Genomic DNA, 26643 nt, shown 5'->3' on the forward strand with positions numbered 1-26643 from the left:
AATTTAGCATGTTCAGCTAGCAAATACAGATGTTGCAAATATTGAATACTGATACTGTATTCACAGTAAAACAATGTTAGTGCTAAGAAGTCTGTTTGAATTTTAAAAGTAAATCTGTCTGTTACAGAGGAGACTTTTCTTTTTCAGCCTTTTGGTTGAGCCTTTATACCGTGTGATTTTCCTTCAGTAGAATTCATAACAGCACTTTTCTAAAAGACATTCTTTCGTAAGCATTGGTATCCAAGAATCTATGCTCACTTATCAAACAAAGTATGAGCTACAGGAACCAACAGAGAGAAGTTCATCAAATAGCAACCATTAAAATCCTGAGCAGTGTTTATTTCTTTTAAAATTCTGGACAATTTTTTCTTAATTCCATCTGTTGGACAGCGTTCATTTGAGTTGGCCTTTAAATTGTACTACTTGGTGAAGCACTAGAGAAAGAGAAGACTTTGGAAAGTTAGCATCACAAGAAAATAAATCATCTCCATCAACCGTACACCATAACCCATTCAGAACATTCTGGTTTGAAAGCAAAGTCCAAAGAAATGATTACATTCTGCTTCTATGGAAACCAAAGCAGACAAATGTATTTTGCTTGGATTTGAATGGAAATCAGCAACTCAGACATGCATCAGGTGGTTCTAATTTGTTTTTTTGATGTGATTCAGATTTTCACACAAAGGTCAGATCCAGTAGTAAGTTTTTATCTGAATTCTGATAAATTGTGCTTATAAAAGCCTATGAGATGATCAGCAGTGAGAGGCTTTCACTGGAGTATGGGCACTCTTGGGGTTTTTTCAGAATAGAACAAGCAGTCAGGAAGCAAAAAGTTTTACAATTAGTAAATAAACCAATCCTATAAGGAAAACAATAATATTATCTGTAAATTAATGATTGATCCTTCTGCAGAATCTTTCGATAACTTTTTAAAGATGTTGGTGGAGTGTTTGATCAATATCCGGGAAGTCAAATAACTGTGGCCTGAGCTACTTTTCTGATTGTATAATCTTTTACAGTAACTAAGTCTTCATGCCTTTCCTCCCCTTCCCCCCCCCCCAATTAATAAACAGAAAAGAATGAAGAAGAAGAGCAAGAAGCAAAAATGGAACTGAAACGCAGACTCAGCAGAAAGGTGATGAAACTGTGATGGTTAACGATCGTGTGTATTTTGAGTATACTTCATTTTTAAAATGCAAGTCAGTGCTTTACATGTAAATCTGATATTTAGGAATAATTATTCCTATTAGTCTACTGACTAATCACAGACATTAAAATCAATGTAATGTTTGCAATATGAATTATGTTTATATTAATGCATAATATGCTAATTTTGAAAAGTCGACAGTCAAAAGTTTTAAATTACATTTGCCAATTATGAAAATAACATATAATCTGTGTGAAATTTTTTCAAATGCCAAAAGGAACAAAAAAGACTAGAAAATCATGCAGACGTCTCCCATTCAGAGATAACCATTATTAACATTTCAATGTGTAGTTTGTAAAAATGCTCACTGTTTCCATGCAGTTTGGGAAACACTGAATAAATACTTTGTTATTACTAAAGATTCTGAGCTGGGTGAGTAATTTATTAAGTGAGCTTGATCATCCAGCTTGCCTGCTGCAGTGCTACCCAAATTGACAAATGGCTTACCTCCAAAACTCAGACCATTGTTTCTACCCATTTATGAAAATATAAATCTGATACCAGGGCCCTCGCTTTTTTCAGTAAGTGTTAAAATAATAATAATCTTTGGAAAAATTAAGCACTATCAGAGTTTATATTTCATTATAAACACCTTGCTCAGTAATTCTTCAGATATACTTTCACAGCTGGATAAGGCAGGATGAGTAAAATATGACATCTGCAGCAAAGTGTGTGACCTGACCCACATTTATTTGGGCTGGCTGGGGAGTTCACAGCCAAAACATTCCAAGGCAGAAAGAAGAAGCACTCCATTCCCATGGAAAAGTTGGAGACTGTATTTTGAGAGGTTTTGGTTTTGATTTTTAGGGAAAAATAGCCTTAATTCATCTCTTCTTTTCCTCAGAGATCCCAAACATCAAACAATAATCAAGTTAAGAAAGACACTATAAACTGAATTTCTTGAGATGGCTCTTCTAGCAATTCAATGGCCATTAAGTTACCAGCTACAGATAAGCGGTAACCCCTCCTCCTTGCTCCAGCTCACCTCTGTCATACATATAGTCTTTTCTTAATCCAGTTGGGTCCTTCTGGGAGACAACAGAGCTACCCTACCCCCACTAGCCTGTACCACACAGAGCTCCCTGCCATAGGTGCAAAATATTCCATAGCACTAATAGCTACCCCGTAACTGGCACAGCCCTGAAGGGCAAGACTAGATGGAGAACTTCTGACCTCTGTGACCATTGGTCACTTGCATTGTGGGAAGTCCCCAGAAGCAAGGGTTTCTCTGCCTTCTTAATCCTACCTGCCCTAGAGTGGCAGTAAGGAGCTAGCAGTATAGATAGCACAGTAACTGAGAGTATAACAGAACCACTTAGATTTTTCCTCCCTTTGTCCATCACCCACCAGGGCTTTATGAAGATAGAAGGAGCCGCCGTTGCCTTATCCCAGGTCAAGTAGGCTCAGGATGTAGACCCAGACCTAAGAATCCTTGAATGCCTTGAGTTTTAGAGCATTGACAGTTCAGCCTCTGGTTTTACTCAAGAGGAAACCAAGGAAAGGGGAGCGTTTTGACCACAAAAAACATCAGTTTTTGTTTGTTTGTTTTGTGGGAGTGCTTAATTTTTCCAAAAATTGAACCCATGCAAATAAGGAATGCCTCCAAAGAGGACCACTTAAACCATGGATAGTCTGGCTGTATATAGAGTGTATGTATGGAGAGAAAAATACTGAAAATGGACCCGATGGGTAAAACATAGGCCTGGCTCTACGTGTCCGACAATACTGTGACACCTCCCAACTGAGAAAGGCCACAAAAGCATGAAACTTAATAGCGGACAGTAGATGATGCCTGTTCAACCAGGGGCCAAGTTTCTTTAGTCTCTCAGGACGATCTCTGTCTGTTCTTGGGCTTGAGAAAGGACCATGGGAGGAAAACAAATACACACAGGGCAGGGTAGATTAAATATAACCATAAATTTGAATTTGACAAAAACCACAGGGGGACTCGGAGTTATTAGAAGTGTCTTAAGGTTGCAGCTGGGTTTAAGCAGTTCTGGCCTCACTGAAGTGCAGTTTTCCAGTGCGTCCCCCCTCCTCATTGCTGCATATCGGCTTTTCTGGCCAAGGGTAAATGTCAGATCTGGACCTGTGTCCTTAGACTCTCCTGGAAAACTGCCATAGGCACACCCTTCACTGGATCATTCCTTTGTTGTAACTTTGTGCATTTCCGAATATGCAGGTTTAATATAGTAGGAACAGAGATTTTTATTCTCATTTCTACAAGTTGTAGGGCTTTTGTCTTGATAATTCAATCTTCAAACCAGCCATACTATATCTGGATTACTATTGTGTCTGTCCCCCGTGTCAGAGATGACAGGCACCTTTATCACAATGCCAGGCAAGGTGGGGGAAATAGCATAATGCAGATGGTTGCTAAAGACTGTGACCTATCTAACAATGGTGATTTTTATAGTTGCAAAATTAGGGCACACTGCTTTCTAGTTCTCATTAGAAACTCCCAAGATGCTGCTGCCTTTTTTTTTTTTTTTTTGATATCTGAAAGTGACCTTATGTAACCATAACTTTGAAGTACTCTGTAGAAAACGTGCCACCATGAGGCTGTAAATGGTTTACTGAACTCATCCCTATCCTCCTGCAGCTCAGCCTGAGACCCACAGTGGCAGAGCTGCAAGCTCGAAGGATCCTGCGGTTTAATGAGTATGTGGAAGTCACCGATTCACCTGACTATGATCGCCGGGCAGACAAGCCCTGGGCCAGGTTAACACCTGCAGACAAGGCAAGACCTCAGTGGCTTGAGCCCTGATTTTATTTATGTATGATTTTATTGTTTTTCTAAAAGCTCCGATACCTACTTACTGCTTACTTAGTCATCTTAGGAGACTGGGTATTACCAAATACCCCAATAATTTTCTGCCTTTGATTATTCAAGACACTTAGGTGATACATTTAATAATATCAACATATTTCTTTCAATTAAGTCTCAGAAAAAACTTGTTCTTTGTTACCATATAACCTGCCTGCATTCAAACCTGGATTGGGGTGGGGCATGTTTCCCACAGCCATGATTTATCCTTACTCGTAGAAAATATAACTTATACAAGTGACTCTTTTAAAGGGATACGTTAACAGTGGAAAAGGTATTGATCTCTAATCAAGGCTGGCACACTTTTTCTATAAATGGCCAGAAAGTAAATATTTTAGGCTTTGTGGGCCGTCCAGTCTTTGTTGCAGTTGCTCAGCTTTGCCTTTGTAGCATGAAAGCAGCCATAGACAATGTGTAAGTGAATGGATGTATATGTGGTCCAATAAAACTATATTTATAAAAACAGTTGGGGGGGTGGTGGTGGGATGAATTGGGAGATTGGGATTGACAGTATATATACTAATATGTATCAAATAGATAACTAATGAGAACCTGCTGTATAGCACAGGGAACTCTACTTCACAGTAGAAACTAACACAACATTGTAAAACAACTATACCCCAATGAAAATAAATAAATTAATTAAATAAATAAAATAAACCAGATGATGGGCCACATTTGGCCTATGGGTCATGGTTTACCAATACTTAATCTGTATCATGGCTCGCAGTTCAGGATAACTGAAATATACAGAGGGTTCCATCATGAGGAAAGACTAATTATTTTATGAGTACCATGGTTACATAAAGAATTTTGCCAACCATTTGTTTGTTTTTAAATTCTTCACTTTACAATTTTCCTGATCTCCCAAATAGTGGTTTCTAATTTTTGTCTCTAAGCAAAATTCCATATTGAGTAGTCTCATGCCACACCCAGTCTTAAAGCTAGAACTAGGTATTTAGGTACACTCTGTGCTGATGCCCTCTAATAGGAGATTTCATTCTGTAAAGCACCTACTATGTGTCAAGCTCATATTGGAGATACAGAATCAGTATTAGCTCATAAGAAGAAATGAAAACTAGAAAGGAGTAAGGTTACAAAGGAAGAATGTGCAGAATGAAAACAGAAGGGAAGGAGGCTGGGAAAAGAGCCCGAGAAACCCAACACGAAGAGACATTGGAAAAATACTGAAAAGAAATGTCTGTGAGGTGGGGAAAGAGAAGCTGCAGCCTAGAAAGGGGAGTGTCAGCTCACAAGTGGTTAGTAACATAGTGAAAGGAGGCATTTTAGCTGACTGACTGTGGTGGGGACCGTGAGAATAAAACACAACCTCAAGAGTCTCTCTGTGAAGAAGAGTTATGATAAGGTGGACACCTGAGGGAAAATGATTGTGGAGGCTGAAAGCTTGAGTGAGTAGAATTGGAAAATAAGAATATGAAGGGAGTGATTTTTTAATTTATGGGAAATACCTGAGCAATCTTATGCCATGAGGAAGGAGCCAAAAGAAAGGGAAAGTTTGCCTATATAGGAGAAAAAGTCAGTAAGTGCTAGAGTAGGGCATAATCAGTGGCGCAGCAGGTCAAGGATTATGCAGAAAAGGCAAGGAGGAAACCCTTGAGGTTGGGATGGAGAACACAGGCTGAGGAATGTGCCCTAAAAAAGGAGGCTTCCCCCAGGCAGGTGAAGTCCCTCAGATCGAGGGCAGCCATGAGGGCATGAAGAAGGCTGTGATACTCAGGTCGTGGGGCAAGCTTACCATCAGTCAATACCAGGTTTCCTGTAGGAAATAGCAAGTTTATGTGTTACCAGTAATTGCCTGTTAACTACTTGATGTGATTTCTTGCGCTTAGGCAAGAGTGACTCAGGTCACTCAGCGTTATTCCGCTGACAAATGGGCTGCTCCGGAGGGTCCGAGGCGGCTTGTTTACGTATCTGGCGTCTTGGTGAGGGTGGCTCAGAGGCTGGGCTTATTAGCAGCTGGGCTCAGCCAGGGCCGTCCACCAAAGCACAGACATACGGCCTCTTCAGCATGGCGGCCTCAGAGTTGTCAGGCTTCTTACATGGCGGCTGGCTTGTCCCAGAGCAAGTGCCCCAAGAGAACCAGGTGAAAGTTGCATGGCCTTATCTGACCCAGCTTTAGAAGGCACACAGCCTCGCTTCCACCACATTCTGTTAGTTCCCGGCAAGTCATAAGGTCAGCTCAGATTCAAGGGAAGGGGAATTAGCTCTGCCTTTCAGTGGGGGAGTGGTGGCAAGGTCATAGTGCAGAAGAAATGTGAGCTGGAGTTATTATTGCTGCCATCTTTGGAAAATGCAGTCTGCCATATCCACCATTCCCAGTTATCACGTTACTCAAATGTTGAATTTCAGAAAGGCAGCTAGGGCGTGGCCAGGTAAATGATTAAAATCAGAGCAAGTGCAAAGTATACAAGCAGTGAGAGTCTAAATGATCAACCACCCTCGTATGGAAACTACATTTTCCATACTCTAGAAATAGTCCTTCCTAACTCTTGTCTGTTGGTGGAAGGTAAAGTTTGTCCACCTCTAGCTATAACAGAGAGGATTTTTCTTTTTAATTTTGTGTTGAAACTAAAATAGATTTTTGTGCTGGACTTCTAGGCTGCAGGGGAGATGTACTTGGTCGAGTTTTCTTCTACAGGATTAATGTCTCTTCACGAGTAGTTTGAAGGCACATGACTTTCACATCTCCCCTGGAGATGGAACCCTGAGCCCCAGAGCACAGCCAGAGGCCCTCCCTACTCACATCTGAGTCTCATTTTCTCCCTTTGGCATTGTCTCTTCCATTAACCCTGAGACCTTTGAAGGTCTAAAGGACTGCATTTTTAGAACCGGATTTGTATTGTAGGTTTTTTCTCCTTGAAGAAAACTAAGAATAACTTCTTTTAGAAAGAAAAAAATGTTGTATACTTTTAAAAGATAGAAAATAGAAAAAAGGCAGCAATGTAAAATGCTTTTAACGTATAGTACTTCGTATATACACAAGTGACTTGTGTTTATTGGCAAAAATCAGAATATTCAAAAATACAAGAAGAGGAAATAATAATTACAGTGCACATCAATGCATGGTATTTTTTATTTTTATTTTTTTTTTGCGGTACGCGGGCCTCTCACTGTTGTGGCCTCTCCCGTTGCGGAGCACAGGGTCCGGACGCGCAGGCTCAGTGGCCATGGCTCACGGGCCCAGCCGCTCTGTGGCATGTGGGATCTTCCCGGACCAGGGCACGAACCCGTGTCCCCTGAATCAGCAGGCGGACTCTCAACCACTGCGCCACCAGGGAAGCCCAATGCGTGGTATTTTTAAGAATTTCTAAAAATACTGTTTTCAACCTAACACTGAAAAAAATAATCTGTTTTCTCTAGATGTTAAAAGATTTGTATAATGTAATGTTATTGCCCAGAGATACTAAAACTATCAATGGTCTTAGTATATATTTTATTTTAGAATGAAAACCCATGCTAATCATTATTATCGTAACAAGCATTTCTGGATTTCTGTTGTTTTTTACTTTAAAATATTCATAATATATGACGATAAGATTTATAATGATATAGTTTTTCAATAAGGTAATCAATAATAAAAGCCTATAATTTACCTTTATATTAAAAAAGAATTTTACTTTTTAACTTTTGAACTATATATCCCATTTAAAGAAAAAAAAAACTATTGAAAGTAAATATTTCTACCTCTGCTCTCAAAATAAACACTGAACTTCCTGCCAGCCTAAAGGAGCCATCCTTCTCTCTCTTTTCTTAGTACTATTTTCTTAGCCCCACTAAGATACCACTTTGCATTTAAAAATGTTTTTGAACTTCAAATATAAAGAAAAGGGGTCAGTAGCCAATTAGTCAATAACCAATCAATGCCCATTCTATGAAAACACTGTGCTGGGTATTCTGGGGAATCTCATAGACCTGGTAGTCTTGTTAAACTGCCCAAAATGGGAAAGAGAAGTAGTGGGGAAAATGCATTATTAATTGTGAACTTGACTGAGCTTAAATCACCTTTAACATAAAATTTTTAATTTTAGAATATCTGTGCTTGGGTAGAACACTAGAAACAGATACACGTATAGTAAGATATCTGTGGCCTTTATAAATATATATGGCCTAGATATCTGTGCTGGAGTAGATGAGCCCTAAGGTGACAAGTAGAGCCAGAGAAGGCCATCAACTTGGCTTGAAGACCAAAGCACCCACAGCAGTTGCCATCTCCCTGGGGTAAACCATGGAAGCTCCATGTAGAGAGGAGAGGGCAGGCTATGGAGCAGGGCGCTTCTGGGTTTGATTCCTAATTGGCCACTTGGTAGATGTTTGACCTTGACCAAGTCATTTAACTTGGGTTTCCTCACTAGTAAAATAGAGCTAATTATATCTATCCTGAGAATTTAGTAGATTATCTATAGAGTTCCAGCTCATCAATAAATGATAGCTCTTACCAGTATTACTTTCATGGTCAGGCTTGATAATCTAAGCTTTGTTCCCCATTGGTGACATTTTCATTACTCACTGAAGCCTCAGTTTACAGTCTAGTCTAAATTTATCCAATGAAAGAGAATCCGGAATTTTTCAGATGATACATGGGTTTGTCCAACTTACTCAGTAGTCTTTTATTAAAACCCTTTTAATATATTAAATATTGTCTTAGATACTGGGGACATAAAGATGAATAGAACGTACCACCCTCCCAGGAATGCACTGTCTAAATAGGTCCTAGGGAAGACTGAGATTTTAATTCCATACAGAGATGTTCTTTGGCTTATTCATGGTTGCCCAGGCAGCAGAGAGTACACTTAGCTAACCATGGCGTTGCGCTTGATGAGTAGTCAAGAAATTCCCTCCATGTTAAACATCAGATTTTTATCAAAGAAATAAGCAAAGACATCGAAACGATGGGAGTTCAAGTTAATCCTCATAGCTCAGGTTATTTGCGAAGGCAGCAAGTCCATATATTCAACAAATCACCTCTTGCTTCTGGCCAGGCTGACCCCTGAGCTGACTGGGAGTGATAAGCAGACCTTCCATCACCAGTCATCACGAGTCAATCTTAAACTTAGTTCCAGTCATTTTTGTTTCTATTTTCCTTTCTATAATTCTCATGCTACCAAACAACACTACATATTTGGTGCCAGTACTGTCTCTTGTGGACTGGTTTTGTTTCAGTCTCAGAAATACCTAGTCTTGGCCGAATGACTCCCCATTGTTGACCCAACTCAGCACCATTCAGATTTCAATCCCACTACATCAGCCTACCTCTTTCTATCCCATTATCTTTCAAAAAAATATCAGTCCCATTTACACTTATGTGAAGTTATTAGACTTAAACTCTGGTCTCGTTTGTACAGAAGAGAGTTAAGATTATTGTACATGTATTTCCCTAACATAAAGGGTATTTAATTACTTTTTTCCTCTCCAAACTCTCTCAGGAAACCTTCTCTTTAAGTAGTAAGAAGGGGACTTCCCTGGCGGTCCAGTGGTTAAGACTCCACACTTCCAACTGCAGGGGGTGCAGGTTCGATGCCTGGTCAGGGAACTAAGTTCCCTCATGCTGCACGGTGCGGCCAAATAAATAAATATAAAAATAAATAAATAGTAAGAGGAAATAACTCTTGGAATAAAACTGCGGTCTTCAGTGAATTTTTAAAATGAGTATTGCATTTCTTTAACTGCCTATAGTCACATCTTCCTGATATATATATTCAAACAACCAGCCCCTGTAATTTCACATCACATTCATTGCCTATAACTGACTCATCATTTCTAATTACAAGCTAGCACACACAACATGGAGATCTGAGACAATTATCTGGATGACTTAGGCCCTGAAGCTCATTTTATTGGAAAGAGCATGGGACTTGAAGTAAGAAGGCCTGTCTAGCACCATACAAAGTCACTACAGTATTACTGACTGTATCCCCTGTGCTATACATTACATTCTATGACTTATTTATTTTGTAACTAGAAGTTTATACCGCTTAATCTCTCTCACCTATTTTACTCATCCCTCTGCTACACCCCTCCCACCCCGGCGACCACCAGTTTGTTCTCTGTATCTGTAAGTCTGTTTCTGTTTTGTTACGTTTGTTCATTTGTTTTGTTTTTTAGATTCCACATATAAATGAAATCATATGGTATTTGTCTTTCTCTGTCTGACTTAGTTTATTTAACATAATACCCTCTAGGTCCATCCATGTTGTTGCAAATGGCAAGATTTCATTCTTTTTCATGGCTGAGTAATATTCCATTGTATATATGCACCACATCTTCTTTATCCATTCATCTGTCAATGGACACTTGGGTTGATTAAGGAAGACTTTTTGATAGATATTAATTGGTGATGAATATAGAGAGTTTTTGCTATTTTAGCTGGGTATCAGCCAGATACTGGTTCTGGGTATCAGTTTTTACAGTGAGTGAAACAAAGTATCCTCACTGTTGATCTCACTTGTGAAACAAGATATATTGTCTTATCACAGGGAACTTGTGGGCCCAGAAATATTTCTCTACTTGATTCATCCTCTTCCAAAAAACCATTAGCAGGAACCACTGCCACAGTCCCCAGCCTCAGGTTCCTCATAGAAACTACAGGGGCTGAGGAATATATTTGGAGAGACAAACAATCTACGACTATAGGATTTAAACATAACATTGAAAGCAGCATTGGGGAAAAGCTTGTATATTGCAGAGTGATAGCTAGTGATGGGAGAAAGCCAGAGAGAGGCCTCAAGGCTTTCTTCTGTCTTTTCGCTTTTCTAAAATACATCATTTTCCAACCACAAAGTAGATTTTCTTCTCTCTCTGTAAAGCCATTCTCTGTGGTTTGTAATGTCATTCTGTTTCAGCTGAAGAGTCCATTTCTCAGAGGTTATGGGGATGCTTTCATTAGTATTTTTTCATTTACATGAGGAAAAACTTCTTCCTAGAAAAATTAGGAAATAAAGATAAGCACATAGTTGAAACCGAAAAACCATCCATGATCCAGCCAGTATTGTTAATACATAACTAATGTTAACATTTTGATGAGTATCTCAGCTTTTCAACCTGAAAGGACATAGCATCTCTTCCAACCCCATCATGTACATGACATGGATTATGTGTTCAATAAATAGTAATAGTAATAGGATTCTACTTGCTATTTTCTTTGAGTGGCTTGAAGTGTTGTGCTGAAATTTTTAATTCTAATTATCTAAACTTTCAATATAAAAGAATAAACAGCAGTTGCCTTCTCTGTAGCTCTGTGGTAGCTCGTCAAAGCCATGTTGCTGTGGGTAGTGTGACATGCAGAACTTTCATAGGAAAATGATATTGTTTCTCAAAAAATCTCATGACCTGTGCTATCCTTGTGGTCATCGAGGATGGGGCATGTGGGTGACTCATAGATCAGGCCCCAGGGTGAATTTGGCAAAGGCCTCCTTCATCTCTGCCTTGCCAATGTCACCTGAAGGAAATCTGTCCTGGTTTTTGTTTGGCTGTAGTATTGACATTTCATTTGTAATATACCTTTACCTAGTAGAAATTAGAAATGCCTTTCTCCAAGACATTTCATCAAAGAATGTCTGCTTCATTGATGCTATGTATACTGAGGAAATATGTGATCTAAATAACAATTCAGTTTATGTATTTTTCCTATTTAGGCGGCAATAAGGAAAGAACTAAATGAATTTAAAAGTACAGAAATGGAAGTTCATGAAGAGAGTCGACAGTTTACCAGGTAGGTAAACAAAATGCAGTTGAGCAAATTAAAAATGAGTAAGATGGTAAACTTATGTTGCATGTATTTCATCACAATTAAAAATTTTTTAAAAATATAGTTTAACACAACACCCACTATCTAGTGAGCATTTCTAAAATTAAGTCTTTTTTTTTCTTTCAAAGAAGTCTGAATTATTCCAAAGGGCTATGTTTTCATTTCTTTCTTAGTTTTATTTTCTGGCCCCGAAAACGAGTATCAGCGTCATTTATTCTGCTCTTGAAGAGACTCAGTTGAAGTTTTATACCCAGAACAGATGCTGGTGAGAGCCAGTTTGGGCACATATGTGTCTGCTTTGAACTCACGTAACTCAGTTTGGGCACGTATGTGTCTGCTTTGAACTCACGTAATTTTTAGAAGACGTAGCTTAGAAAGGAATTCGATGTTTACTGCTGCCACAGAAGATCACTATACTCCTACCATTTTTCCTCCCAACACACTTCAGTTTCACAAGCTGCTAAAACCAGAAGGGACCCGAATGATCATGTAGTCTGATCCCCCTACTTCACAGGTGTTCTGTTTATTTCTCTCGTGGGTTTACGTGCTTTGCTACATGTAACAGGTATTATATAAGATTTTTCAAAGAATTTGCATGCAAATCAAATCTTTGAAAGCTTGAATTGCTAAAAAACATACGAGGACAGATGATTACGTGAAGAATACCATGGTAGGTCTTTCTGGAAAGCAGATACTGATCCCAAGACTAGAAACAGCCTCTGTAGCGCAGCCATACATCGTGGTACGACAGCATCTGCAGTGGTTCCTGTTGGTGGTGGTGTTCCCTGCTGGGGAGCGTGTCCCATGATAAGGGCAGTGGTGATGTATCTTCATAATTTAATAGCAAATCCCTTCCCTGAGGCTTATGGGGGCCTGCTTGCTCCATAGCTGTTGGTCCTATAATAATGTCTGGCATGTAGAAGAAATTCCCCTTTCTCCTAGGGATAGTTCTTCCTTATTTGTTTTGTTTTCTCCTGTATCATATTTATTTGTAAATGCATGTAGGGCTTTTAGATGTCCTGAATATATAGACTTTTTCTCTATTTGAGTGCTTTATCCTATGATAATCTACTCTTGGACCCATCACCTTCCCATATCAAGCAGACCTATTTGTCCTCTCCTTTTCTCCCTTCCGCTTCTGGGGTCAGGAAGAGTTCATGCTAATATCTGACACTGTGGTCACACTTCTCCAGTTAAGTTGATCATCATAAGGCAGCTGGATATTTATGGTGACATTGAGCTGGGTGGGACCTCCAGGAAACTGGGGAGATGCCATGTGTTTGTGTCGCTGAGTCCTCACCCTGAGAGTCCTGAGATGTAGTGACTGCACGCAACCCAGTTTTTGACATTTAGGATAGTTTTACATCTGTATAGTTTTCCTAGGAATTGTAGTAACTGATTAACTCATTTTCATTTGATAGCATTGTATGAAGAATAAATTACAATAGAAATAATCAAATTTTTTAAATGCACTTATACAAAAGTTCTCATTTTATGAAAATTAAACATTTATACTCACATAGGTCCTTCTTCTTCTGTTGTACACTGTGACCAAGTAAAAACAGTAGGATGTAGGGAGAAATGAAGTTCATTTCTTTTTTATCTATATATTCTTATGTACACAAATAATATATTTTAATTAAGCGTTCAAACATCACAAAAATCTATCAAGGAAAACTGAAACCTTCCTTCACTCCTTCCCCGAATTCATCCCCATTCTCACAGGAACCACTGGTAAAAGTTTGGTGTAGATCTTTGTAGAGAGTTTTCTGTACATTCACAAATATGTATATATATGTGATATATGTGTAGGTACTTATATGCATTTCTGTACCCCTCTCAGTTATACACAAAGACAGCATCTAGAAAATCTGTCCATGTTAGCATATATTTCATTCATTTGAATGACTCTATGGCATTTCATAGATAATACAGTATGCTGTAAGTTGTTGAACAATTATTCTATTGATGGGTGTTTATGAAAGTTTCATTTTTCCATTAGTTAAACAATGCTACCTTGACTTTCTTTGTAAATACACTCTTTTGCATACATGCCAATATTTCTGTAGTATCCGAGTATTTGCTATATCCACTAAATATATATTTTCTAACATTTTGAGAGATTACTATTCTCTTTCCAAAGGACACAGTTTTCATTGCGACCTCCGGTTTATGAACATGACTGGTCTACTCACCTTCGTCAGTATTTTGGGGCGGTGGGGGTTCTAAAGAATGAACAATAATATCCTAGTTCATTGATTTCTGTAAGGTTAGGCATTTTTACATATTTTTATTGATTTTTTTCTAATTTGCTGTGCTTTGACCAGTTCTCTTTGGAGTTGTTTGTATTTTTCATATGGATTAGTACAACTTCCTTAAATATTGTGGCTATCGGCCCTTTGTTACATGTGTCACAATACTGTCCCCCAATCTGTAGTTAATGTTTTAACTCTTTTTACGGTCTTTTGTTTAAATTTTTGCATATTCAAATTTGTGTATATTGTTATGTTTTAGTTCATTATTTTGTGTCTTATGGAGGATGGCCAAGATTATAAAACTCATCTTTGATTTTTATATGTGCTTTTTTTTAATACTTAAATCTTTCATTCATCGGGCATTTATTTGTATGTATGATTCAAAGGAGTAAACTGACTTTACTGTGTTCTATTTTTGTTGTTGTTGTTGACTTTCTTTGTTCTAAATCAATAATCAATTGTCCCTATGCCATTTGTTTCCCCCTTTATGTGAAATTCTTCTTTATTAAAAGAAGACCATTAAGGATCAATTTCCAGATTCTGTATTGGGTTCTAATGAGCTGTTGTCTGTCCTGGCACTGTGTCACACAGTTTAATTAGAATAGATTTGTAGTATATTTTTAAATCTGATGGAGTCTTTTTCACCTTTAAAATTCTATTGGCTATTTTTCTGTATTTATTCATCTATAGAAATTTGGAGTGTTTGTGTGTGCCGTAAAATAGTCAATTGTTATCTTCATTGTTTAAGCAAATATTAATAGATGCAAACAGGGATGACTGCATTTCAAGAGAAAATCATAGGCTTTTTTTTTTTTAACAGCTGATACAAAGGTAAGCTTTAAAAGTTTTCCCAAAAATGTATTGGTTAACACTCTTAAAAATGTCTTTTAAAGACACTGGTGGAGGAAGGGGTGAATTAGGTGAAGGGGATTAAGAGGTAAAAACTTACAGTTATAAAATAAATAAGCCATGAGAGTGTAATATACAGCATGGGGAATATAGTCAGTAATATTGTAATAACTTTGTATGGCGACAGATGGTAACAGACTTATCATGGTGATCACTTCATAATGTATAAAAATACTGAATCACTATGTTGTATTTCTGAAACAAATATAATATTATAAGTCAATTATAGTTCAATTTTTTAGAAAATTAAATTTCTGGATAAGGAAAAATTAAATATTCATATCACTAAGACAAATATTCCTTGCTTAAGTATTCTTTAAAACTTGGCAGTAAAGCAAATGTCTCCTGTGATTTTTCCATCAATGTATATTACATCATTAGAATTGTATTCCAGTAGAGAAATATTTAGGCTCTGAGACATAAAAATAATACTTATGATTTTTTAAGTTGTTTTCAGTATTTCTTTTAGAAGGTGAAAGGTTTGGTAAATACTGCTTAGTCTTATCAAAATAATACAAACATATGATAATGTTTTACATTTAGAAAATTGCTCATGTAGGAGATGGTGGTGCCTTTAGTCTCAGCCACCCTTGGAAGGAATAAACATGCCATGGATCATGACCTGGCCATTTAAATGCAACCCAGATAGAGAGCAGCTCACTTATTAGCCTTTCTCATTAGTGCCAGATGTTATCTCCTTATATCAAGTAAGCCTTCCCTTCAAAATCAAAACCTATTAACTGCCTGTGATTTAGAGTGGTTCATAAAAGGGTTGAGACAGCCCTGCTTCTTCTGCCCAGGCACCTCTTCATCCAGTGATGATCTCCCACACAGTGATGTATCAGTCAACACTGGGAGGATGCATTCCTATACACAGCTTCCTTTGCCTACTGTTCAAAACCCAGAAGACCGTTTGAAGGGCACTGTACTATTAAATGGGGCCATTGCATTCTGGAAACAGATCACCATGGCAAAGAAAACCCACTTCCCTTTCCATAGTAAATGGGATTTCTACAATTTAAAATAATTCTCTAAATTATAAAGACATGTAAATTGTTTGAAAAAAATTTACGTAAAAACTAAAATGGTTACAGCTGAATGGTAGGATCTATGGTTAGTTATAACCTTTGGATATTTTCTGATTTCCAAATTTTTTAAAATGTCAACATGTATCAGATTTATAATCAAGAGAGAATATTGCTTTTAAAAACAGACTTTGAATTTTGTAAATAAGAACATTTTTAGAGTATGCAAAGTAGCATTTTCATATATATAATTTTATTAGCTTTTAAATTGTTTGCTTATTATATTAAGCAAAGGATCATTAAATTGACAACTCTTAGAGTCAGAACGGACCTCAACAGATTATTGACATAATGTTAAGTGGAAAAATCCAGATACTGACTAAAGGTGTGTGTGTGTGTGTGTGTGTGTGTGTGTGTGTGTGTGTGTGTGTGTGTGTGTGTGTGTGTGTGTGTATATGTATATATATGGCAGTGGTTTGTTTTATTTTAAAATTCAGATGCATAGAAGAAAAATAAGAAACAATGTTAAAACACTCAGGCTTAAAAAAGAATGAAATATTGCCACTTGTAGCAACATGGATGGACCTACAGAATATCATACTAAGCAAAGTAAATCAGAGAAAGACACATATTATACGATATCACTTAGGTATGGAATCTAAAAAATAATACACCTGAATCTATATACAAAACAGAAACAGACTCACAGACATAGGAAATAAACTTATGGTTACCAAAGGGAAAACGGAGGGTGGGAGGGATAAATTAGGAGTATGGGATTAACAGATACAAACTACTATAGATAAAATACATAAGCAACAAGGATTTACTGTATAACATGCAGAACTATATTCATATCTTGTAATAACCTGTAATGGCAAATAATCTGAAAATATATATATATATAACTGAATCACTTTGCTATATACCTGAAACTCCAACAATATTATAAATCAACGGTACTTCAATGTAAATAAAGAAATAAATAAATGCAAATAATGCCAAACCTTATAAAAAAACTCTTAATGATTTGTTATAGAGAGAACCTATAGGTGTTTTCTTTCCTTTTCTCTACCTTTCAAATTTCCTAATGTAGCTATGTTGAGGGGTGTGTGTGTGTGTGTGTGTGTGTATTTAAAGAAATTTTCTCATTCTGTGCCACCTTAAGTTATTACTATCCAATGTGGATTTACAGATAAATTAAACCACTCTTTGAGCTTCTAGATAGGTTTATCAAAATGTGACATGGCAAGAACTACACCTGTGACCTCAATAAACATTAATTCAGGGCCCCTCTACAGAGAAATGAGAAGGCTGCTTCTGCAGACTCATTTCTCTCTTGGGTGCTCCATTTATTTAATACCTGGACAGAAACTAAAAAGAATTGCAAAATGCTGCTTCGACCACCAGAGTTGCAAGCATGGTTGCCTATTCAGACTAACAAAATCCCATCCAGCATGTCATCTGACTCCGGTTGAACAAGGAACAGTGGTTTAGGAGAGTCTCCTCATGTGTTTAACGTAAGTGTATGTGCCGTGACCATTAAACCCTTTTAAATAAAGGGAAAATGAATTATTCAGGATTTCTGTATATATCAATTAGGAAATTATAGGAAAGTAATATTTTACACTTTGTGAGTAATTTCATATTTTATATTATCTGAATGAATTTACAGGAAGGTGAGGACATTTTTATATATTAATTTGTAGAGGAACTGTTATGGAAAATAACTATCTTTACCTGAATTCCATGACTTAAAATTAGCTTTTTCCTCCTATTCACTCCCTCTCAACAGTATGAAAATAAGAAAGATTTATTGCAGTTTTAACAAGAAGAAGAAAATATAGATAACTTCAAATTTGAGTTGCAGGAAAGTTCTGAAGAAAGGGTGGACGAAAAGCTTAAGTATCCTGAGAGCACAGTAAACCTATTTATTGCTTCATCAACTTGAATCCTAAAGCCAAAACTGTCATTCTGTTAGATAGGCAAACTTCCCCCGAGGTAAAGCTGAACTTCATGTACCTTAAAATGAACGCAAACCACTGAATAGTACCAAACTTAAGAATAATTTGCATTTTTAGGACCTCTAACCATAAAATTTAAGAGTTGATTTTGAAGATAAGATGCCTAATTTAAATAGGATATAAATGTCCTTTTCTGATTGGATAGTGCAAGAAAATATACGGGTTTTTTGACCAGATCTGGGCAGTGCATATGAAGAGAGGTTACATTTATTTATTTATTTATTTATTTTAATTTTGGCTGCACTGTCTTAGTTGCGGCACACGGGATCTTCACTGCGGCATGTGGGATCATTTAGTTGCAGCGTGCCAACTTCTTAGTTGCAGCACGTGGGCTTCTCAATTGCGGCAAGCGGGACCTACTTCCCTGACCAGGGATCGAACCTGGGCCTCCTGCATTGGGAGCGCAGTCTTACCCACTGGACCACCAGGGAAGTCCTGAGGTAGCACTTCTGACCCTCTGCAGCTTTGTCAGCATATTATTGCAGTCACAGTATTGGTTAGTCCTCTTCTTTTCTTCACCAACGTAGAAGCTGTGCTGATGATGGCCTAACCTTCCAACAAAATCCAGTCTGTGAATTCTTTTTCTAATGGATCCATGGGCAAATAGTAGCAAATTGTAGTGTCCTGCTAATTTTTGGAAATTAAAAGCAGGACACTTTCCAGGAAAATGCTTCGTTTTAAAAGGTTCTAAATCTCTCCTGGTCCATTGGCTACTTTGTTGCCCAATCTGATTTTTTTTTTTTTTTTTTTTTTTTTTTGCGGTACGCGGGCCTCTCACTGTTGTGGCCTCTCCCGTTGTGGAGCACAGGCTCCGGACGCGCAGGCTCAGCGGCCATGGCTCACGGGCCCAGCCGCTCTGCGGCATGTGGGATCTTCCCGGACTGGGGCACGAACCCGCGTCCCCTGCATCGGCAGGCGGACTCTCAACCACCGCGCCACCAGGGAAGCCCCAGCAGCATCTTTTGTAGAGGGGCTGTCTCTGCCTTCCCACGTGACGTTTATAATGGTATTCTGTTCTGACAGTAACTTAGAACAGTAATTCAGTTGGGGATGCTAGAGCTGCCTTTGATCATAAACATTGCTGTAACTTATTCATTTCACTGAATGCAGAGTTGTGTTTCTCTACTGTCTCACAGAGTTTCTGTTTCATATTTCAGGTTTCATCGTCCATAATGAAGTGCGGGACTCTTTGGAAACAGACTGATCATCTTTGGGGGAATCCTCACTTCCTGAAAACCTGATATTGCACTGGGATTTGAATGTGTGTGTTTCCGTTTAACTTGTGGTGAAGGAAGCATGTGGAATGTGCTCCCCACCTATACAGCCCGGATAGTCCAACAAGCAAAGGGAAGGGTGCAGCGACTCTGCTGTCCAGCATGTGGATTGATGGTAAGGGGATACCATGGTTACACCACTTATTCTTCATCAGGAGTTTTAATCAAAGAAGATGAGCAGAAGACAATCGCTGGTTCCCTGTTGCCAGAAAGCCACATTTAAGAGTGCAAGTTAAAGAAGAATGGGGAATGGAATTTCTGAGCACTGGAGAGGGGTGGGGGGTTGAAAATCAGAAAGCAAGAGAAGTACTTCATTATGTTAATGAAAAGAAGAAATGGAAGCATAAAGGTATTTTCAAAGTAGGCTTTCGGTAGTTGAGAACTTATTAAGGGATTTGGGAGTTTAATCACCCAAGGTGGATTTCCTAAAGACCTGACCCTAGAAGAATATTCTTGTTTCATCATTATATTGGTACAGTGTCGTACCATTATTTTTTTGTTGTGCCAGTGAATTCAGTTGCCAGAAATAAGTCTGAGTGTTTTCATGTATCTTTTTCTTAAATGCGAGAGGCTTTTCCTGACTCTTAATAAGCATGCTTACCCAAATTTTGTTGCATGCTTTAAGTAGCATAGCTAGACATACTTTACATTTTTTTTTTAATACTCCTTATCTAATGTACCAACCTTCCACGAGGATTATAGGACTGGGAATAAAGTCAGACGTAATTATTCGACCCTTTAAATCTGTAGCAGGCTTTAGAAATAAATCTTTTGGTCTTTCCCTAGCTTGATTATCTCCAATGTTGAAACCATCGTACTTGATCTGAAGAAGATAATATCGACAATCATGGCACCTTTTTAAAAAGTCTGAATCCAAAGTTAAAACTTAAGCGAAATGCAAGTTTTCTGCCAGCAGTTAGCTCTGAATAGGAATGAAAAGAACTACTTATTTTCCATGCTGCATTAAGTTGGATTGCTGCTATTAAAAAAATAAAGCACATGGATTAAAAAAATACTCACCCAGAGACTTAAAAGAACAGAAAATTTCTGCTAAGTTGTAAGTGAGGAGAACCTCATTTGATATTTTAAGAGTCTGCAGATTGCATCCATAAATATAGCATTGACTTTCAGTGCAAAATAATCAGTGAGATTAAAGTTATGGAAGATTTCCCTTTGAGCCTACAGTCAATATCGTTTACATTAAGAAGTCCTCTATTGTCATCTTACTGTTTTCCATGGAGTCACAGGCATAGTATGGCTTCTGCTCCCAAGTACAAATGACCATATGTAAATACCACCTTGCATTTCATTGTTCTTTCATGATTATTTTGTGCCCCTTTTATTAAAAACACATGAGATGTATAACAACAAGACAAGACCCAAATAGACTTTATTTTATTCTCAGAGTTTGGACTAGGATTTTCTGAAATGATTCTGGTGCATTATATGGAAAACTCTAATTTTCTATTTCAACCAAAAGGCAAACATTTAATCTGGTGGACAAATTTGGATCCTGCCATTCATTTACATTTTAAAGAACCACTTAAAATTGGATGATTTTGCTTCAAAAATAAAAAAAAATTTAGTCCCACTTAGCCTATTACAAAAAGCCAGGACCGTTTTATAACTAAGAAAAGTAGCCAGCGTTGCTGACACCTCTTGCTGTACTCAGCTATATGCGTTAATAAAATAAACCTAGAATTCTACACTATTGTCATGTCCTTGATAGAGTAAGACGTATTTTTGTTTTGAAAAACTTTTTCTGCATGCCCAAGTGTCTTTCTCTGGCTGAAGTTTTATCCATTTCATAGTGTTTAAATCCAGCCACAGATATTAACTAGGTTCCAGTTTTTTGCTGAAGCCATGTTTTTCCTTATGATATTGTTTTATTGTCATTTTAGTGTCTTGGGAAAAATACCAAGGAATGTAGTGTTATTTTAATTTTCTATACTTATAATCTTAGAACATCATTTTAATTTCTAATCACAAGGCCCCTATAAAAATGGTAAATATAAGACATTTATTACTGTTTTATCACTCAAGATACATATCATAGAAAGTCTCTATTTGGTTGATAAAAGGAACCATTTTTTTCCCACTAGCAGTACATGTGATACAGTTTTTTTATTCCCTACACTGAGATGCACTCGGTACAAAAATGAAACTCTGGTCCCTCAATATATTGTTTTCCTTGTATGATATGTCAGATTTATGAACTACCCATACTTTTTCTTCTAATGATTGACATGTTTAGGGAAAAGTTTAAAAGTCAAAAAAATTAACCAATACTAGTTTAATTTTTAAGAATTGGAACCACAAATTATTTCATCAGAATGACCCTTTAAATAAAAAGCTATGGAAAGAATGGAAGGATTATGAGCCAAGCTATATTTTGCGGAATGAAGCTCTATTTTAATAGATAATTTTACTTTTTTTTAATGTCTTTCTTGGACTATAATTGCTTTACCATGTTGTGTTAGTTTCTGCTGTATAACAAACAAAATGAATCTGCTATACGTATCCATACATCCCCATATCCCCAGTAGCTAATTTTAAAAGGCAGAAACACTGCATATCCATCTCAGCAGCCCATCTTGCCTGCAGCCCTAAAAGGATACAAAGATGTGGACCACTCTCCATAGAATTATGTATCCGCCTAATGCCAGCATTTCTGCAATCCAACCGATAAGCTACGGTTCTATAAAAATACATGTTTATGGGAATTGGGTTGTTGTAATACAACACCAGGGTTTTTCCTATTTAAAGTGCAACATTAGGCTGACGTAGAAGGAGTGGTTTTCCTGGGTCCCTAAGATGTGATTAAGGAAGAGAACAAATCCATCTCCAGAAAGGTCACAGGCAGGAAAAAACTAGACAGACTGTAAAAACCAAAGTGACCATTTCCATCTTTTTTAAAATGGAGAAAAAGAACAGTAACAGTAAGGTAGTAAGAAGATGCCATTAGCTTTATCAGCATCTTCATGGTCATTACCAATTAGGCTGACAAAACTAGTTCTCCAGTGATTAGTGTTAATTTTTGGCAGCCCTGCCTGATAATTTCCTGTGGTGTGAAATGTCTAGCATTTTCTTTTTGTTCAATATAGTTTACCTTTATGATAATTCCTAAAATTATTTAGATGAAATCTATAATATTCAGAGAACTAGTTTGGGTATTTGAACAGCTGTTTTAAATGGAGAAAAAAGCACACTCGTCCATCTGATTTACCCAGAAAAACTGACTTTCTGGTTTCATTTTCATATCCTTCTATTAGCATAATGATTGTAATCACTTATCTTTCTCTTATGTTAGTAAATATATTGTTTGTAGAAAGTTCTAAAATGTCAGTGAAAATCTTTTTAAGGAAGTAGAGGAATTGAATACACCCTTGAATAATCATCGAATATTGAAAATGAGAGATAAGTCCTTAAAACCCATAACTCAGGTTTTACAACCTGCAGTTAATTCAGTGTTGCATTGGCACTTAAAAAAAATACAGTAACTTACACTTAAAAAAGAGAAAAATTTGCATTAACATTGCATATCCTAATGTGTACCACATTTTAACACAAAAACAGGCATTGTATTTATACTTAATAGAGTCAGACACAACTTTCACAAATTATACTGTATTCACAATAGAAAAAAGCAACCTTGTCTATCACATAGTAGTATCTCCACATTTAAACAGTGAAAGCTCTTCAAAAATGTCATATTATTTCTTTAATTCGTCCCAGCAGCACATTTCACACAGAGTGAGAAATCGTTCTCAGAATAGGTGAGATGGAATCAAGCTAGTACAAGATACATCAATTTATGTCATTTCATCGGTATGGTAGCTTAAACATTCCTAGATCCAATCATATTATTAAGCCTAATCTTACTAGTGAAAGTATATACTTTGAGACAATAATTAATTTCTTCACATTGTTAGAGAATGTTATGAGCACTAAGGAACCACTAAGATGCAATTTATTTACAAAGTTTTCCCTTGGCCACTTGAACTGGCTGATCTTCCACTATTGGGCATTTGAGTGTATGTCACATTGTTTTACTTGCCAAAGCAGAATGAAATTTTGGAGCTGAAATATGTCCTAGACGGGAATGCAACAGCAAAAGTAATCATCAAATTAATAGGACCATCTTTCTGAGAGAAAGCACATCTCCAAATAGTTGACACGCAAGTTTCAAAGAGCAGCATGAGGCGTTATTATAATTTGGCAGTGATCAAAGCGTGGTAGGACAAGGGTAGAATACTCCCAACCCATTCTCATTTTCACTTTCCACTTACTTTTTGTAATCATTAAGCTTAAGCTCTTTATGGAAATGCAAACCACCATTAACATTTCTAGAAAAGAACTGAAAAAATAGCCCACTTACGCTTTTTCAAAGACAGGTTTATCCCAAATTAAGAAATCCTATTGTACACGCTATAAGATTTCTGGCAAAAAGAGAGAATCCTATAGCAGCTATTCCCACCAAAAGCCAACCCTATAGGCAAGGGTCATTTTTAGCTAGGCTAGGATTTACTGCACAGAAAAATGTCATTTAGCTTTTCACATTGCTAGCACAGCTGCACATATGAGCAAAGCACTCCATCAGTGTTTCTCAGTGGGGTACTGTTGGCATTTGGAGCTGGGCAATTCTTTTCGTACAGAAATGTCCCACACATTGCAAGATGTTTACTCTCCCAGGCCCCTGCTGCCTAAATGCCAGTTGTATGCCCAGCCATTGTAAATACGAAAAGTAAAAAGCGCTCCCCCATGTTCAGATGCCCTCCTGGGAGGGCAGTACCTCCTCCCTTAAATGCCACTGTCTACTGCAATTTGAGGACACAGGAAAAAGTGTCTATCTCAAAACATCATCTTGACTCCCTTGCATTTCTTTGGGCCCTGAGTAGTTTCCTCCCCCATCATCTTTCTAGCCTTTTGTTTCTAGCCTTCTAATGCAGCTTTAGTTTACCAGTTCTTCAGGGAGGAGGTTACTGAGTAGCCTAGGCAGTTCCGACAGGCATAGTCGCTTGATTAGTCCCTGTATGTACTTAAAGGGGAGATTTCACATGAAGTACACTTTTTTTTTTTTTTTTTTTTGCCTCACAATTTTACCTCAGAACTACACTGTTGGTCATAATCCTTGTCAATGTCATGAGGATCATTGCATGGCTTAACCACAAACACGACAGCTAACAGTCCACATAAACAAAACTCTTGGTCTATGAAAATCACCATTAGATTTCACCTGGTAAGCTGCATCCCATGAGTTCCCAAACAATTGCCTCTTTATCCTATTAAAGAAGCATTTAATCCACATGCACATGCTTGAATTCCCCCCTGCATAAATATAGCCATGCAGTTCAACTTTTCTTAGATTTGTGAATACTAAATTATGAAGGAAACATGGGTGAGCTGTGGATTGCTTGCATATTGTTCATACTTCGACGATGATCATACACAAAATGAGTTTTACCTAGGTGAAACATTATACTATACTAACAGTACATAAACAGACTTATTCCTTTCGTAACTTTTTATCTCCAAAACTGAATGGTAAATATGTCTCGAAATTATTTGGATGTATTGTGGCTAACAGATCGAATGAAGTTAGCCACTATAATTTTTTTCAATACTAAAATTTCTAAATATCTTTTCTGAAGCAGAGCGACTCAGTCAATAAAGGTGATTATATTGTGAATTTTTAGATGGTGCTTAAGAATTCTTGTGAAATACTTTTTTTTTTTTTTTAAGAATAAATTGAAGGGAGTAAATGAGGCAGAATGCCACTCCACCCTCAGGTCAATTTTGTGGTATGTTAAAATGCCAGTGATATTTGTGCCACTTGCCAATTTAGGGGGCTTTTCCCTTACTGGATGTTTTGTTATAGTTTGACTATGTATACATTGCTTAGAGAACTTCCACAAGAAATCGCCGTGGCAATGCTAACTCGCATTCAAAAACAACCTGAATGAATCTAGGGTCAAACCACTTTCATCACTAAAAATACAGGCACTAATTTTTATTTTTATTTTTTAAAATATTTCTTCTGTGGCTTAGAAATGTGCCAATGTGTTCAAAACATTCTGCACCAATTTCACCAGATTTAGTACCTACTAAAAACTCAAACTAGTCATCTTTTTTCTGTGTAACAGTGATTTTTATATAAAGAACTATATGCATTCTTTCGTTATTTCAAGCTTTGGTGGAAGTGATAAGATTGGTAAGCTGTGATCGTTATCAGACTGAATGATTTCTAATTTCCAGTGAGTGATCTAACCCTACATATTACACAGGTATAGTATCTGTGACTATAAATAACTGGAACTGTGTACTGATTACATGACAGTTTCTCTTTTTTGTTGTTGTTCTTAAACCTGTACTGTATTATAGTATGTGGGTATAAATATCTACAAGTATACACACATATGTATATGTAATTCCACTATTGTAACCTGAAAGACTATGTATTATCTTTTTTATTCCGTATTGGTGTTTGTGTTATTTAAAAAGCAAAATTATGCTCTATGTAGTTGTATAATATTGTAGGATACTTTGCTGTGCACAATTCCAAGTGCCTTAGAACATTGTTTAGCTTTCTTAAGTATATATAAATGCATATATGTATAAAATTGGGAAAAGTTACCTCAATAAAATCATTGGGAAGTTCCCAGCTTCAGTTTGTTCCAATTTCTATTGTATTCAGACAGTGCTCGGTATTTTTAAATTAACAGCTCACAGAGTCCTCACCTGTAAAGCAATAAGACAGCTTTTCTAATTGCCTGTAATTTCAACTCTTCCTGACTTAAAATTTTTTGTATTTAAGTCCTCGTGGTTTGTACTTTTTTTTTTTTTTTTTTTGCGGTACGCGGGCCTCTCGCTGTTGTGGCCTCTCCCGTTGCGGAGCACAGGCTCCGGACACGCAGGCTCAGCAGCCATGGCTCACAGGCCCAGCTGCTCGGCAGCTTGTGGGATCTTCCCGGACCGGGGCACGAACCCACGTCACCTTCATCGGCAGGCGGACTCTCAACCACTGTGCCACCAGGGAAGCCCGGTTTGTACTTTTAATTTAAAATATCCGTCTAAAGAATTACTGCTTTAAACAGCAATTTACAGTTTATTTTAAAAACTTCCTGTCTTTTTATATCTGAGGAGATTTGCTATTGCTGTTTTCACTCACATTATAATGTGTGAAAATAAGATAGTCCCTTTAGAGTTTCTAATATAGAAAATAAACAGACTTCCTCATTATGCCTACTATTTAATGTATTACAAACAAGGAGAGAGCTTGGGAACATATTTTGACCAGAAAAGGAATTGCAATATACTTTTCATGTTTTTCAGCAGTGGTTACAAATTGTACATGAGC

General features: G+C 37.2%; 1 protein-coding gene across 4 annotated transcripts in view; it reads left to right on the forward strand.

Moving 5' to 3' along the window:
- The window catches only part of PHACTR2 (phosphatase and actin regulator 2), a gene marked incomplete at its 3' end in the record, with an annotated part of 130965 nt that extends 104965 nt beyond the window's left edge, over positions 1-26000 (forward strand). For 2 of the 4 annotated variants that reach the window (XM_082668832.1, XM_082668834.1), the window contains 4 exons: positions 1074-1135; positions 3810-3947; positions 11687-11763; positions 19170-26000. In XM_082668832.1, the coding sequence (XP_082524958.1) occupies positions 1074-1135; positions 3810-3947; positions 11687-11763; positions 19170-19185 (293 nt within the window). Of the gene's footprint in view, positions 1-1073; positions 1136-3809; positions 3948-11686; positions 11768-19169 lie in introns of those variants that run through there. The other 2 variants (XM_082668833.1, XM_082668835.1) reach the window with 1 other exon arrangement.
- Positions 26001-26643: the final 643 nt, after the last annotated feature.

The sequence above is a fragment of the Grampus griseus genome (assembly GCF_964374135.1).
Source record: "Grampus griseus genome assembly, chromosome: 13".
In the NCBI taxonomy this organism is placed as follows: domain Eukaryota; kingdom Metazoa; phylum Chordata; class Mammalia; order Artiodactyla; family Delphinidae; genus Grampus; species Grampus griseus.